Raw genomic sequence first — 12,561 nt, forward strand, 5'->3', positions numbered from 1 at the left:
GCCCATTCCCGTATCGTAAGTGTTGACAAGAACATCTCTGTTGGAAGCCGACGTCCAGACTGTGAGGATCTGTCGTGGTGAGGCCGCTGGTTCCGTTGGACTGATTGGTATCAAAAGGCAGTCAGCAGGACATTCTGCACTAGGTTTCTTCGTCAAGAAAAAAAAGCTGCACCGGACGTCCAGAAGTCAATGGTGTTGGCACGACGTCTTCGAGCCTTCTACTTGGTGGGTAGTACCGCGGCAGCTCCTGCTCTTGGTTGCAGATAATTCTACTGCCACCTGATTGGTTGTTTGGCTGCGTCGCACGTCTGAACATGTTAGATTTGGCCCCGGCGACCGGACGATGCAGTCAATGATAAACCATACGTCGATGCGGTCGAGTCAATGCACTGCGTGTCGCATTATCGCTTGCAAGCACCTCCGAATCATTGGAGCTCATTAGTAGTTTGGTCTATTCCAGACAAAACATGGGAAAGATAGTTAGTTTCCAAAATCCAAGTCGTCAATGTGAGAGTAGGGGAGAATATGTGTGTGAGGATGGCGTCCCAAGTACTCAAGTACTCAAGTCTTTGGCACTAGACCTCCGTTCACCGAGGGGTATTGTTGAGGCCGTAAGCCGAGACCACGCCCGCACAAAGAAATAGAGCAACGCCCGAAGGCGGGGTGGATGCGGCCATATCCCCAAAGGGGAGAAAACTACACATAGCGGGAGCAAGGGCGGACGGGCCCCAACAACGAACAGAGATATCAAATATACGACATAGATAAAAGGTAGCTACCGAACGGGAATAGATCCCCATGAGACAAGTTACCTCGTCGCTCCGCACGGTTGTCTGATTGTATCATTCTCGAGTAACACCACACGCGCCCAGCTCCAGATCTCTGCCTGAAAGAGTCATAGCCAGTTAGCCGCACACCTCGTTCCTAAGAGGTATATATGCATGTAATAAGGCTGGTCTGTCGGCCACGCTCGCTTTCCGTTGAACACTTGCAGCAAAGCTTCAGGTACATTACGTAACCATGTTTTCCCGGAGCTGGCAGACTCATGAGGCACATCGTCTGCATCGAACGTGGGCCTGGATTACTTGAGTATCCGTCGCTCCGGCCACCGTGGGTATGTCAGCGGAAGGTGTCAACCTCCAGGACCCGGTATATGTACCTACTTCGGTCGTGGAGTCCTTGAGCAAGTAAATCCGACTCAGGGTATCAAATTGACTCCCCTGTTATAATCGCCACCGTCAGCCTCTTGGAACGCGTGCGTACTGGCCCCCGTTGAGTCCGCCCCAGAGCAAACCACAATGCTGCAGTCCCCCCCACATCCGGAAATTTACATCGCCTCTCTCATACCTCGCGCGTCCCTGAATATACTTTGGAGACTGCCCTGGCGTCAATGGACTCTTTTGAAGGAGAACTTGTACGGGCTTTAACGTCGCTTTAAACCTAAAATGCCGGAAATTCCCGTTGTGAAACACCCGGTTCAAACCACGTTCTTTCGGAATCAGTAGGTTCATTTGAGAATGATGACTCGCTGTCCCTTCATTTTAGGCTCATCCGCTCCTCTCCTGGCAGTGATATTTCGCACATAAAATCATTGACTTCGGTATACATTCGCCCTAGTAGGAGATGATTCCGTTGGTATTGCCTGCGCATACTATCATTTCCGGTCTGGACGTGGCCCGCGAGGTACCCTGGTAGCTCTGTCTGCTCCTGTCCCACAAGCAACAGGTAGTGTCAACGATCCCGCCCAATCGCTGCACGCAAGTAGCCATCAATCTACTGGTCAGCAATAAGTATTTTCCAACGTGCGACGACACTCACGATGCGGAACGTGTATCTGTGGCTAGTAGGTGCTCGAATTCTTCCAATGAAACTGATTTAAGATTGGATGACTGATGCGCCACAACCCACACTACTGTCATGGTGGTTTGGGAATCTAGCAGAAGGGGCTCTCGACAAACGCTGTTTGTTCTTGTGATCCGACTGACGATACCACACTTCTGATCAGCAGCTGCGCTGCAACGCGAGGAAAATGCTGATCTAGTATTATTTTCCATCTGCAATGTTTGTCAACCGCTTTCCCGTGCCCTCCATGCACCACTCCCAACAAAGGTGTTATCACAAACCTCTTCTCCTAGCGACCCAACTGCGGATTGCAACTGCTATGGTAGTTCTGATAACATCGCAACACATCCCACAACCATTGCAAACGACGAGCATCTAAGCGCGGTTGGTTGGGGGTTTCTACCCTGGTTGATACTTTCGTAAGCCTCCGGGCCGTAAATTCATCTGAACCAACTTTACAAATGGCTGGTACTGCTCCTCGAGTCGTTCTTGATGGCTGACTAGCACGCTGTAGAATGCTGCACTGATAGGTCCAGCCTTGAGTCCTATTCAACGTTGCTGCCAGGCTCTCGGACGCACATCGCGTGGTACCAACCAATGGCGAGTGAGACAGATCGGCGAAGACATTCGTAGGTCAACGAGAGGTTGACTTTGTATGTGACAGCTGATGACCTACCGCAACCAACTGTATTGAAGTCGATCTCGTATCTCAGAATTGACCTTGTGCGAGTAGTCGAATGTGTCACAACGGAGCCCAGGCGGTCTGATTAAGTCCTCTCGCAGTAATGTGGACGTATGAAAATGCGAACCATGTGGTGCAGTCGGTTACGTACCCGCAGGAAACACGAACAGACAGGGGTGGACGTCATGATTGCGACCCCCTCGAGGGATACAGCAACGGCAAGTACATAATGGCGTATTGCGATTGAGATTGATCGGGGGACATAACGCGCGGAAGGAGGTTTTGATTTGATTTTGGTGAGACGAGGGTTTCATTCATGTCAAATTTTAAAGAATTACAAGAAGCCAAGGGGGTGGATCCGGAGGCGAAACGACGGTTGCTTTGGGGCAATTGATCATTGACTTCCAAGCAAGAAACGTAAAGAAACTGAAAAAAGGTGAATCGGGAGCCTTACTTTTGAACTTGTCTCTCTCCAGAAGCCAAAACCCGCAAAGGAACTGCGTTGTGCTTTGCGCCCCCTCGTCCACTCGATACCATGTAAGGGTTGCTCACTCATGTTAGTGGCCCGTCGATTGTCGAAGATTGCATCCATCACCACCATTAGATGGTGCACCCGCAATCCCAAACTTCCACCCCTCGAAGCGGACAACTTAGCTTTCCTTTTGTGACATCCGTGTTGGCATTAGCACAGTGCGCGGCGCAAACCAAATAGCCAACCGTCGTCACGAGTACCGAGTAGGGGATCTTGTGGGATCTTGTCGGACTTCATCTACACATTTATTCTCACCTTCAAACATGTGGCGGAGGGAGCACTGCCATAAATTTGATTTCCTGGGAATACAGCTGGTGCTTGGGCGCAGTATCCTCCCAACCTGCCAGAACAGGGGAAGCTTTCCATATTCGAGCTGATAGGTCCAAATATGGAAGCTCTCATCGCCCCCTGCTCTTCCAGAACTTTATCCAGCGAGAAGACGAAGCATAATGTCGAATCTTATAAGATGAATTTTGGCACTGAATCCATTCATGCGGAACTTAGAGAAACAATCGTTGCGCACAAAATAAGGAAGGCACCTCGTGGCGGCCGAGATGCTGTGAACTAAGTACCCCACGTGTTAAGCCGAAAAGATCGAGAATACCAGAGCGATGGCCATTACTCAACAAGACACGAGGAATAAGTAGGTTTGTCACTCCTATTTCCTGCATGACCAGTGGCGGCAACCTGCGGAACTTATTCCATTTTTGTGTATCGCGATGACAAGAAGGCGCCAGTGGCAACATCGTTACGGAAAGTCCTTCGTGATTGGGAGATAGATAGTGGAAAACAATAGATGACGAATTCTGGTGTATTTAGTGATCATGCTCAAAACCTTACTTGCTGAAAGGCACTTACCACCGGTGTGCTATTCTCATCAGATGCCATGAGGCAAAGATCTCGCAACTTGAAACAGACCACGCTTCGAACATATGAGGTCAGCTGACATGCTTCACAGTCACAAAGCAGATGAGGCTACCCCGGAAGTTAGTACCCCATACGCACCATGTGCATGATCACTGATCAGGCGAAGAAAAGTGTCACAATTAAGACGAGACTCTAATCGCCGATACCCCTTTCAAAATCTGTGTGCTTCCCCTCTTGTTTTCCGAATCCAATTCACAGGATAGACACACCCGGCCACCGAACTCCGCAGCACATCGTGTTCGCTGGACTATCAACCGCAAGACCGGCCCGTTGGTCGACAAGCACACTACCCTGACCATGCTATTTAGAACAACGGATTCCATTCTAGACCCTTTCCCACCGAGCTATTCCACCCCCTGCCGTAAGTACTTGCAAAGCTGATTGACGAGGTTGGCGTGTGATTCATCTTGGCGAGGACGCTTAATGCGGCTTGTTTTAAAGTTTCACGGTACTTAAGACCCCCAGTGGAATCGAGGACAAGAATGTAGGTTAATACAAGCGGCGATATTTCCCAAATCGTAATATTTACTGAGTCTCATCTGGAGCAAAGTTACGAGGCACATGTTTTCTTTGCCCCCACCTTGATCATTTGTTCTGTTCCTGCCACCTTGTACGTTCGTATGAAAAAGGGACTCTTTTTTCTGGAATGACAATGACATGCGCGATCGACTCCCAGTAGTCAGGAGAGCAAATGACCCGGGAGCAAAAGCACCAAGAAAAGCACGGATACGGCACAAGAAATATGCTATTATGGCAATACATGGTACATGGGCTATGAATCATGCAAGGGACGCGGACTGACATCGACATGCCAAACCAGAAGTCCCAGTCAAAGTAAATATATGGCGTGATTCGGCGACACCGGCACCGGTAAAGGCAAGGCTTACGAATGACATGAGCGTAACGTGAGCAGGCGGGAGTGTCCTAGTCGATGAACCAAGAAGACAGCGTACGGGACATGCGAAATAAATAAACAATTATGAATCTGCAAGTCCAATGCATAACAATCAAACGTGATGGATACCAAATAATAATGCATGATCTGAAGAATAAGGAAAGGGAGCAAGCTCTCTAAGCTCTGTCCTCTTCCCCGTCGCACGTACGTCCGTATTACTCATTCAGGAAGACGAAGCATATCGCCTTCGAAGATAATATCTCCTCGGTCATGTAATGCGGCAACGGCCTTGGCGACCTCGGCAGTGTCAAAGTCTTCATGTTTATCGGGCGGCATCGCTGCATTCAGATACGCGAGGAGGGCCGAAATTGTCATTTCGTCTGTTGGCTCATAGGTGGTCGCAAAGAGAAATGCGATGGAAGAATAGACAAAATTGAGACTGTAACGAGGGTGTGGATTTGAGCGAGCAAGCGACAAAAAGCAGCACACCACTCCAAGTAAGAGGAGAAAGAGGGACGTACCGGCCTGGGAGTGAGTCCAAATCCGCGAAACCAAGTGTCAGTCGCCGTGGTAAACGACTCGAGTGAACACCCTCGAGCGTCACGTGCGCCGACTCTGCATTACCTTTCGGACGAGCGGAACGTGTTGGGTGGATTTTGGTCCGTTCGCTGGCATTGCTTGACCCTGCACAACTACCCGCGATCCACGTCGGAGCTTTTGACTTGCGCTTCTCGTCCACATGACTTGGACTTGTTTTGTTACTCTCGGGCAGGCCATCAAGCGCTCTATCAGACTCAAGCTCATCTTCGGCGGAGCCATCAGACTCGATCTCGTCATCCTGTGGATCATCGTTTCCATCCCTCGATTCTGCGAGTTTGGCGGCCTTTTGGACACGTCTCGCGCTGATTTGACCAGTCAGCATCCATCATAAGCACATTCCGCCTCAAAACAGCTCTTTTGCAAGTACATGCACAAAAAAGACACGTACTGTCTAGCCTGACATTTATTCCGGTGTTGTACCCAAGGGTAGGCACAATAGGAACTGTCTTGTCGGAGTTGAACCCATTTCTTGCATAAAGAACAGAATACTCTGTTAGGCTCAACCTGCTCGATAAGTGGATCTGCCCGGAGTGTTGCCGCTCGTTGTTCTGCGTTGCGCCTGCGAGATTCGTGCACGGGAGGGAAATTCGTTGGTGTAAAATCTTTGAATGACGATTCTGGAGAGCTTGGAGGTATGTTGCTCGGCTTGGTCGTTAACGAAGAAGCCACGGGGCTAGGTGGTCTCTCTCTTATGTCTCTCGATTGGAAAACGGATAACTCCCTTTGTCCCGTGAGAGGGGGAACACTAATGTGCTCTGGATTAGCTGCTCTGCCGGTATGGTCGGCGTTGTCAGCGCCCATGATCCAGCATAATTTAAGACTCCGAACTGACCTAAAGCTAGATGAGGATGCTTCGGGTAGGCTAGGAGTCAGTGCTGACGGCCCTGCTGACTTCTGACAGGTTGATCGGTGATGCAGCCATTTTTGCACTGCTTGCATATGGTTTTCCGGACTCACGGCCACCCAGCGGTCGCATCTGTTACACAAAATACGTTCCGCATCGAACTTCCTGACATCAGGGTCTTTGGAAAGCAATGCATTGCGCTCGTCGAGCGCATAAGCATTCTTGGTAGTCCTGTGAGATAGAGTTATAGGATGGGTAGTCGCAGACAAAACCACTTGTTCTACTTACATTTTCTTTGATAAGCAACTCTTGCGGTGCGCATCCCAAGGAATGGAACAGTATGTGGAGTTAGGGCGCAAACGAATCCACTTATCGCATGAAGCGCACAATACGCGGTATGCCTCAAACTGTGCGACATATGGATCGGCACGAAGATAATCGATCCTCTCCTCCTCAGTGCGCTTTGCACGACGCCGTTTGGGGGGCGGATTTGCTAGAGCCTCTGCTGTGCTCTCCGGAGTATAAATGACGGGTTCTGGGACGGTCTGAGTGGTGTTTGCACTGTGGAGAGTTATAAAATCAAACGAAGAATTTGCAGAGGGGGAACCGGGACACACCATTGTTGGCGATGGGCATCCCAGTGTTTCAGGGTGAATCCGCCGCTCGCTTCGTCTCTGAAGGAGACGCCTTCTCCACATACTTCGCAGATGACACGACCTGTCTCGTATTCACCCTTGGGGACCGAAGGTGAACCTGGGACAGGGCCATTTGTGGCACTGGACGCGGCTCCCTCAGGAGGGGCCTTGCGTTTGCGAGCATTCCTGGAATAACGTGGGTGAGTGGGAGGGGGAAAGGGGGACCAACTTACGAGGGTGCTGAGGATGGTTCTGGAGACATGGAATGCCTGGGCACAACGTGGAATCGAGATCAGCCCGATGTACGGACGTGAACAGGACTGACCTCGGGTTGTCGATTTGTATATCGTGAGGCATTACTTATAGCCAAGTAGTGAGATGAAGGAGGGGGGGGGAGGAATGGACAGAGGGAAGGGGGGAGAGGGATTTAATATGCTTAAGCTAGTTCGGGTCCAAAGCGTATTTACAGAAACAGAAGAGAAAAATATGTCACAGATTCGATATTCGAGAAACATAACCCAATTCGCACGGACATATTTTGAAACCCCGACAGGCGTTGCCTAACTTCATAATTCAGGCACTAACGTCCTCGAAACATCCGCCGCTTCTCCGCCCCGCCTCGGCACAAGCTTATTTTCGGTCGGAGAAACAACACCGCTTCTCGCGCGGAGGCAAACTTGAGGGCATATGTTCCCTGTCAGAGGCCTGAGCAGCTGTCGCGCTATACTTGGGTTCCGTATCTATGACCTGTCCTTTGTTGTTTCCGTGATAGATTGACTGACGAGATCACGTTTCAACGCTCAAGTACTACTTGACAGGGTAAAAAGGTGACATGATTCCAGAAAGAGATATCAAATGGGCTGTTCTGTGAGGTGAAATCACATTTCATTCTTGTTTTTGTTGTCATGATGTGATGCGGAGCTAACCTTGCACTGCTATAGATGTGGTCTAGTTCCAGCTAAACAGTATCCGAGACGGTGTTTTCATTTCGCCCTTCTTTTACATATTCGCAATCTCTCGGGTCTAACGCGGAACTCTCTCCTCGCTTCATGTCGCCGCCCTATTCAGAATCACACCCACATGGTGAGTTATGTCAGCTCAGTGGGTCACGACTGCTCGAACTGGCCACTCTCACCATGCTGCCACATCTTATCGCTCCATCTCGATATTTATTAGTTCACTGTATCAGCCTCCGCCGGCATTGGAGGTAAGCGCAACGGTGTCATCTAATTTAGTCCCCATTGGAGTGTGGTTGTCGTGCCCTCCATGGACGTCGCCGTAGTTTCCAACATGGCGTGTGAAAGTGCAGAACGATTTTCTGGACTTGTTCTGAATAATCGTTGCACGGGTCAGGACCCCATTCGGAATTCTGTCTTCCTTGGGTCAACAGTTTCTATTGATCGCCGCTGACAGACAAGGTGAAAGAGAATAAGAAAAAGGACTAATATGGTCTTATCTCTCAGACTCAGCTCCCACATGATGACTGGCGTGTCCTATTCTTTTTTATTTCGCGAAATACCCCTGAGATACACTCTATGTTGTTTGTCCCAAGGGAGCCCCCAACCTTACCGTCGGTTGGAAAAGTTTATCTCCTCAATCGGGTTTTGTCTGTGTACGTACATTCTAGACACACGATACTGGTCGTCGATCGCGATAAGGTACGCGTCCTCGAGGCACGTCCTCAATCGGAAATGCTGGGCTCTGGTGGCGTCTTCTGTCTGACCATCTGATGATAACTACAGACGAGGCTTGAGGTGCGGATGGCACTTTAGGGGCCTGTGCAGCACGAAAGAAAACAAGGTAATGTATGATATATTGGTATCACCTTGGCATAGAAACCCTCTCACCTGCCCTAGCCCCGCACTGGAGGGAAACCTCTTTCCGGTTTCGTATTACATCACCAGCACTGTTCGCAGGTCACGTCGCGATTACGCTCGATAGGATGCGACGTAAATACGCACTTGCGGCGGCCTTCCATTCCGCGGACCTTGAGCAACGTCCCGGCAGTGTAATAAGGGTTCCATTTGTAGAGCAAGCTATGTAAAGTATCTCGCTCGCTCTATTAAACCGTCTTAACATCAAATGTGGTTTTTGACCGATTCGTCCGAAAAAATCATAAGACCATAATTTACTGGGATTCCCCATTCGACGTATACCGAAACCGCTCGGGCTCGTTCGTCAGACCCTTCCATATCCTCCTTCCTCGATAAATACCTTGAGACGTTTCGCGATGACATCCAACCCAGCGAGCCATCTTCTGAGTTCTGAGTCAAACTTTTCTCGGTCGCCACCCTGAGAAATGCGAGCAATGAAGTCTCGGCGGTATGGAACCGCGCGAACTGCGACCTAAAAGAGACCCATCTCAGTGAGCGCACCGATGGTAATCAACGAGCGTTGAAGTCCGGCACTGCCCAAACACGGAGGAAGCCATGACATGTGACGTACAACGGCTAACGAGCGCACGACGAAGGTGTGATGATGCCGCAACACCTCGTCGTAGGAACGTTTGAAACACACGTGTAGTTCGATGGAGGGCTCATTCTGCATGTGTTGCAATGCCTTGCACAAGAACATCAGCCCCCTGGAACGGTTTCGACAAATCGGGGTAAGTTAGTGCGTGAACACGATGCAAGAACAAACGAGGTATTGTCATTCACCGAGTAAGGCGCACAAGACAACCGGTTGCATGACGATGTTGCTCCGTTGACGTTTCGCTTCGGACTAGATTCTCAAGTGTGAGAGAACTGGCGGAAGCGTTCTGATACCGTGACCGAATACCCTGTTTCAATCACAGACAGAGTGAATCGGGAAGAAGAAGTGTCATGTCAGTGTGTGGCAGAGGATGGAAATCCGGATAAGAAAACACATTACCCCAATGTTGCCCCTTATGTCTGCCTGCACGAATCCGAACACACCTGAACCCAGCAGGTCTGCATGTGTGACCGCGCGTGTATGTGAAATCACCAGACATATCCAAGTTTGAGACAAGATGGCTAGATGGGACGTAATCAAGGGAAATGGCGTCGCACCGAATAGCTTGACTAGCCCGTCCGAGGCTTCCAGAAAAGAATGCGTTTCCACACCGTCTTCAGTGATTGGAACGTCCGCAAAGGACTAAGTTGGAAATGTTACATCCCGGCTGCTGCGTGTTGACAGAACGAGTTCATGGAACCTTACTTTGACGGTTTCGAAATACGGTTTCGACTCCATGGTAAGGAGAGGTGAGTTTGGAGGACAGACCAGGGGGTGGGATGCAACGTATTAGTAGGATGGCATACCCTTACTACTACTCGTTGAATCCTCGAGGCAGGGTGGTGATGCCATCGCCATGCGGAAAGCAGCTGGCACAAACACACCGTCGAGGCGATTTCATAAAACATTGTCCGATGGACTCGTCATTCTCACTTATAAACCAGTTGGCTTGTACTATCATGACGAAGACTCACAAAAACAGGTCCCAAGTTGGTGTAGAAGAAATACTGTACAATTAGCCCTACCACAGTGGGTGACCGTGAGACACGACGGATAGTACGAGTGCAGTGTCCCGTAGCCGACCTATTCCGATTCGTTGCAACTTCAAACCCTCGACGACAGTTGTTATCTGTCCCTCACATATTCGTACATGTGACACAGTTCGGAAAAAAAAAAGTCGTACGTGGTAGAGCTGGACGGATGGGCGATGCTGCCCGCGGTGCCCAACGATTACTATGTCCATGGTGGCAGTCGACCAGTACGTGGTTTCTTCTTATACCTTCTTGATCACGCCACTGCTTGGATAGACGTTCGTTTGGATTTCTTTTTCTGTGGCATAGCGATATTTCCAAGGTTCAGTGTCACGGGTCTGCTCGTAAAATTTCCCGTTCAATGCTGGAGCGGTAGCGATGTGTCCACGTCAAAATGAAGAAAGATAAAAGAAATCGCGGTTTTGGGAGTCAGCATCGGATACGTCGAGAAATGAATGGGAGTACGACTTACTGGGGAAGGGGACGTGGCTGGACGAATCTGTTTCCTCTTCTTCGTCTTCGTCAGACTCCCAAGAGTCGGGCCAGTCTTGTCTGCCGTAGGACGCGCTTGCTCGGGTAGCAACCGCCATGACCGTATTCCTTCCATCGTTGCGGTCTAATATCTCGGCATGCGACTCAGGCGCCACGCTGTCGCAGGATTCACCTTCTCCGTGGCTACCGACCGACTCAATGTCCCGTGCAATCGAGCCTGTAGGGCTGGATTCTACTGTGCTCGGAGGTGGCGGAGGCACAGACTCTTCAACATCTGGCAAATGCTGATTTTCGGTGTACTTGGCGACGTGCTGTGATCGACGCTCGGTATTAATCCATGCGAACTATTATGGTTGGGGGTGATACCGTACCTTCAATCTCTCAACGTCCGGACACTTGTTCCTGTGCTTGACCCACAAGCCAGGGTAGTACCGAGACCTTTTATCGAGGCTAATTTGTTTGCCGCAGCCAACGCAAGTGACTCTCGTCACTGTAACATTCGCTGTAAATTCGTCCTCCTCGAGTTCTCTTTTTCGTTGTTCCTCTGTCTTGCGCTTGCGTTCCCATCCCGCTGCTGTTGCCGAGGATGTATTTCTCGTTGGTCCAGAAAATTCCCGCTGGCTATCGTTCCTTTTCGGCATGCTCTGTGGCGTGTCATGAGCTGGCGTGGTGGAAGACACGATCGATGATGTCGAGGGACCGAGGGCTTTGGGTTGTGTCCCCGAGGTCAGTGGCGGTAGCTTTGCGAGCAAAACATGTGGTGATCCCGGACATGCTTCCCAGTGCATGCTCACTAATTTGTTGACCACGCCCCATGGCGCGCGGCTGTCGTGCTGGATCACAGCTTTACATCTGCCGCATGGAATGCAACGTAGTCTGGATTGAGAGCGATGCAGATGGTTAGTGCTACTATTGTCCCATTCGCCTTGCTGCACTGCGAGTCGTGGGGCGTTCCTGTCCGCCGTGGCAAGGGACAACATCCGTATTTTTTTTTTTTGATTCCCTTGATCGTTTGGAAGGTGGGTCGTGGGAGGGTGAGTTTCGAACGAACGGAAAGACGGATGAACGACAGGTTATTAACTTTTCTGCTTGTTTCTCTTCCTTTTGTGTTGTGTTCATTTTTTTTACCACCATTGTTTTTTTGCGGAAGGTGATTCTACGGACCGCGGAGTGGTTGACTGACGTTCTCTCCCGCATTGTTCTCTCGGACCACGGGTAGTGGACATCTCACATCGACAGAATCAGAAGGACGATATGGAAACGATGGTTCAAGGGTATGCTTTCCTTCCGCTCTACTCATTTCATATCATATCAAGTGTTGTCGCTCATTATTGCTATCTGCTGCTCCTCAGCGTTTTGAACAGTTCATTCGGTAGCTGCAGGTAGGTCATCTCCAACGCTTATAAACCAAGCCGCGAGGCTCATCGTCATCCCTCGGAAATAAGTCCGTCGTAACAGGGGCATGCGTGTTGCTAGAGTCCTTTGTAGCAGGTTTCTTACGCCAGAGCTAAAGTGGCTACAAACGTTGAGCTACTAGAACCAACGGCAATTTCATTTCTTCTGTTCAACTCGCTTCATCGCCACGCATGGCCTGCGCTGGGGGTTTGAT

At 50.1% G+C, this 12,561-nt stretch overlaps 3 protein-coding genes across 3 annotated transcripts; all 3 read right to left on the reverse strand.

The window, feature by feature from the left end:
- Positions 1–4,754: 4,754 nt before the first annotated feature.
- Positions 4,755–7,219, reverse strand: F5J12DRAFT_965605 (uncharacterized protein; the record flags this gene model as incomplete). Its single annotated transcript, XM_051749994.1, has 6 exons — positions 4,755–5,317; positions 5,400–5,780; positions 5,867–6,553; positions 6,611–6,883; positions 6,940–7,143; positions 7,191–7,219. 6 exons carry the CDS (start codon positions 7,217–7,219, stop codon positions 5,098–5,100), a joined length of 1,794 nt encoding a protein of 597 aa, XP_051595620.1. The 3' UTR covers positions 4,755–5,097.
- Positions 7,220–8,994: 1,775 nt separating this feature from the next.
- Positions 8,995–10,423, reverse strand: F5J12DRAFT_860308 (glycolipid transfer protein domain-containing protein). The gene is made up of 6 exons (XM_051746847.1): positions 10,135–10,423; positions 9,987–10,071; positions 9,829–9,887; positions 9,615–9,736; positions 9,403–9,538; positions 8,995–9,303 (listed from the first exon to the last, which is right to left on the reverse strand). Exons 1-6 carry the CDS (start codon positions 10,165–10,167, stop codon positions 9,136–9,138), a joined length of 603 nt encoding a protein of 200 aa, XP_051595621.1. The 5' UTR covers positions 10,168–10,423; the 3' UTR covers positions 8,995–9,135.
- A 751-nt stretch (positions 10,424–11,174) lies between these two features.
- F5J12DRAFT_459758 (uncharacterized protein) lies at positions 11,175–12,340 on the reverse strand. The gene has a single exon (XM_051739540.1). The coding sequence runs from the start codon at positions 11,930–11,932 to the stop codon at positions 11,300–11,302; it is 633 nt and encodes a 210-aa protein (XP_051595622.1). The 5' UTR covers positions 11,933–12,340; the 3' UTR covers positions 11,175–11,299.
- Positions 12,341–12,561: the final 221 nt, after the last annotated feature.

The sequence above is a fragment of the Pisolithus orientalis genome, assembly GCF_024613125.1.
Source record: "Pisolithus orientalis strain OTSU chromosome Unknown F5J12scaffold_51, whole genome shotgun sequence".
Lineage (NCBI taxonomy): Eukaryota > Fungi > Basidiomycota > Agaricomycetes > Boletales > Pisolithaceae > Pisolithus > Pisolithus orientalis.

Excerpts from the sequence above, each read along its gene's own strand:
- F5J12DRAFT_860308 (XM_051746847.1), bottom strand. The coding sequence starts at position 10,167 with ATGGAGTCGAAACCGTATTTCGAAACCGTCAAA. Across the intron at positions 9,737-9,828 it reads ACATAAGGGGCAACATTGGG|GGTATTCGGTCACGGTATCA; the intron begins GTAATGTGTTTT and ends TGATTGAAACAG. Across the intron at positions 9,539-9,614 it reads TGTCTTGTGCGCCTTACTCG|GGGGCTGATGTTCTTGTGCA; the intron begins GTGAATGACAAT and ends AAACCGTTCCAG.
- F5J12DRAFT_459758 (XM_051739540.1), bottom strand. The coding sequence starts at position 11,932 with ATGTTGTCCCTTGCCACGGCGGACAGGAACGCCCCACGACTCGCAGTG.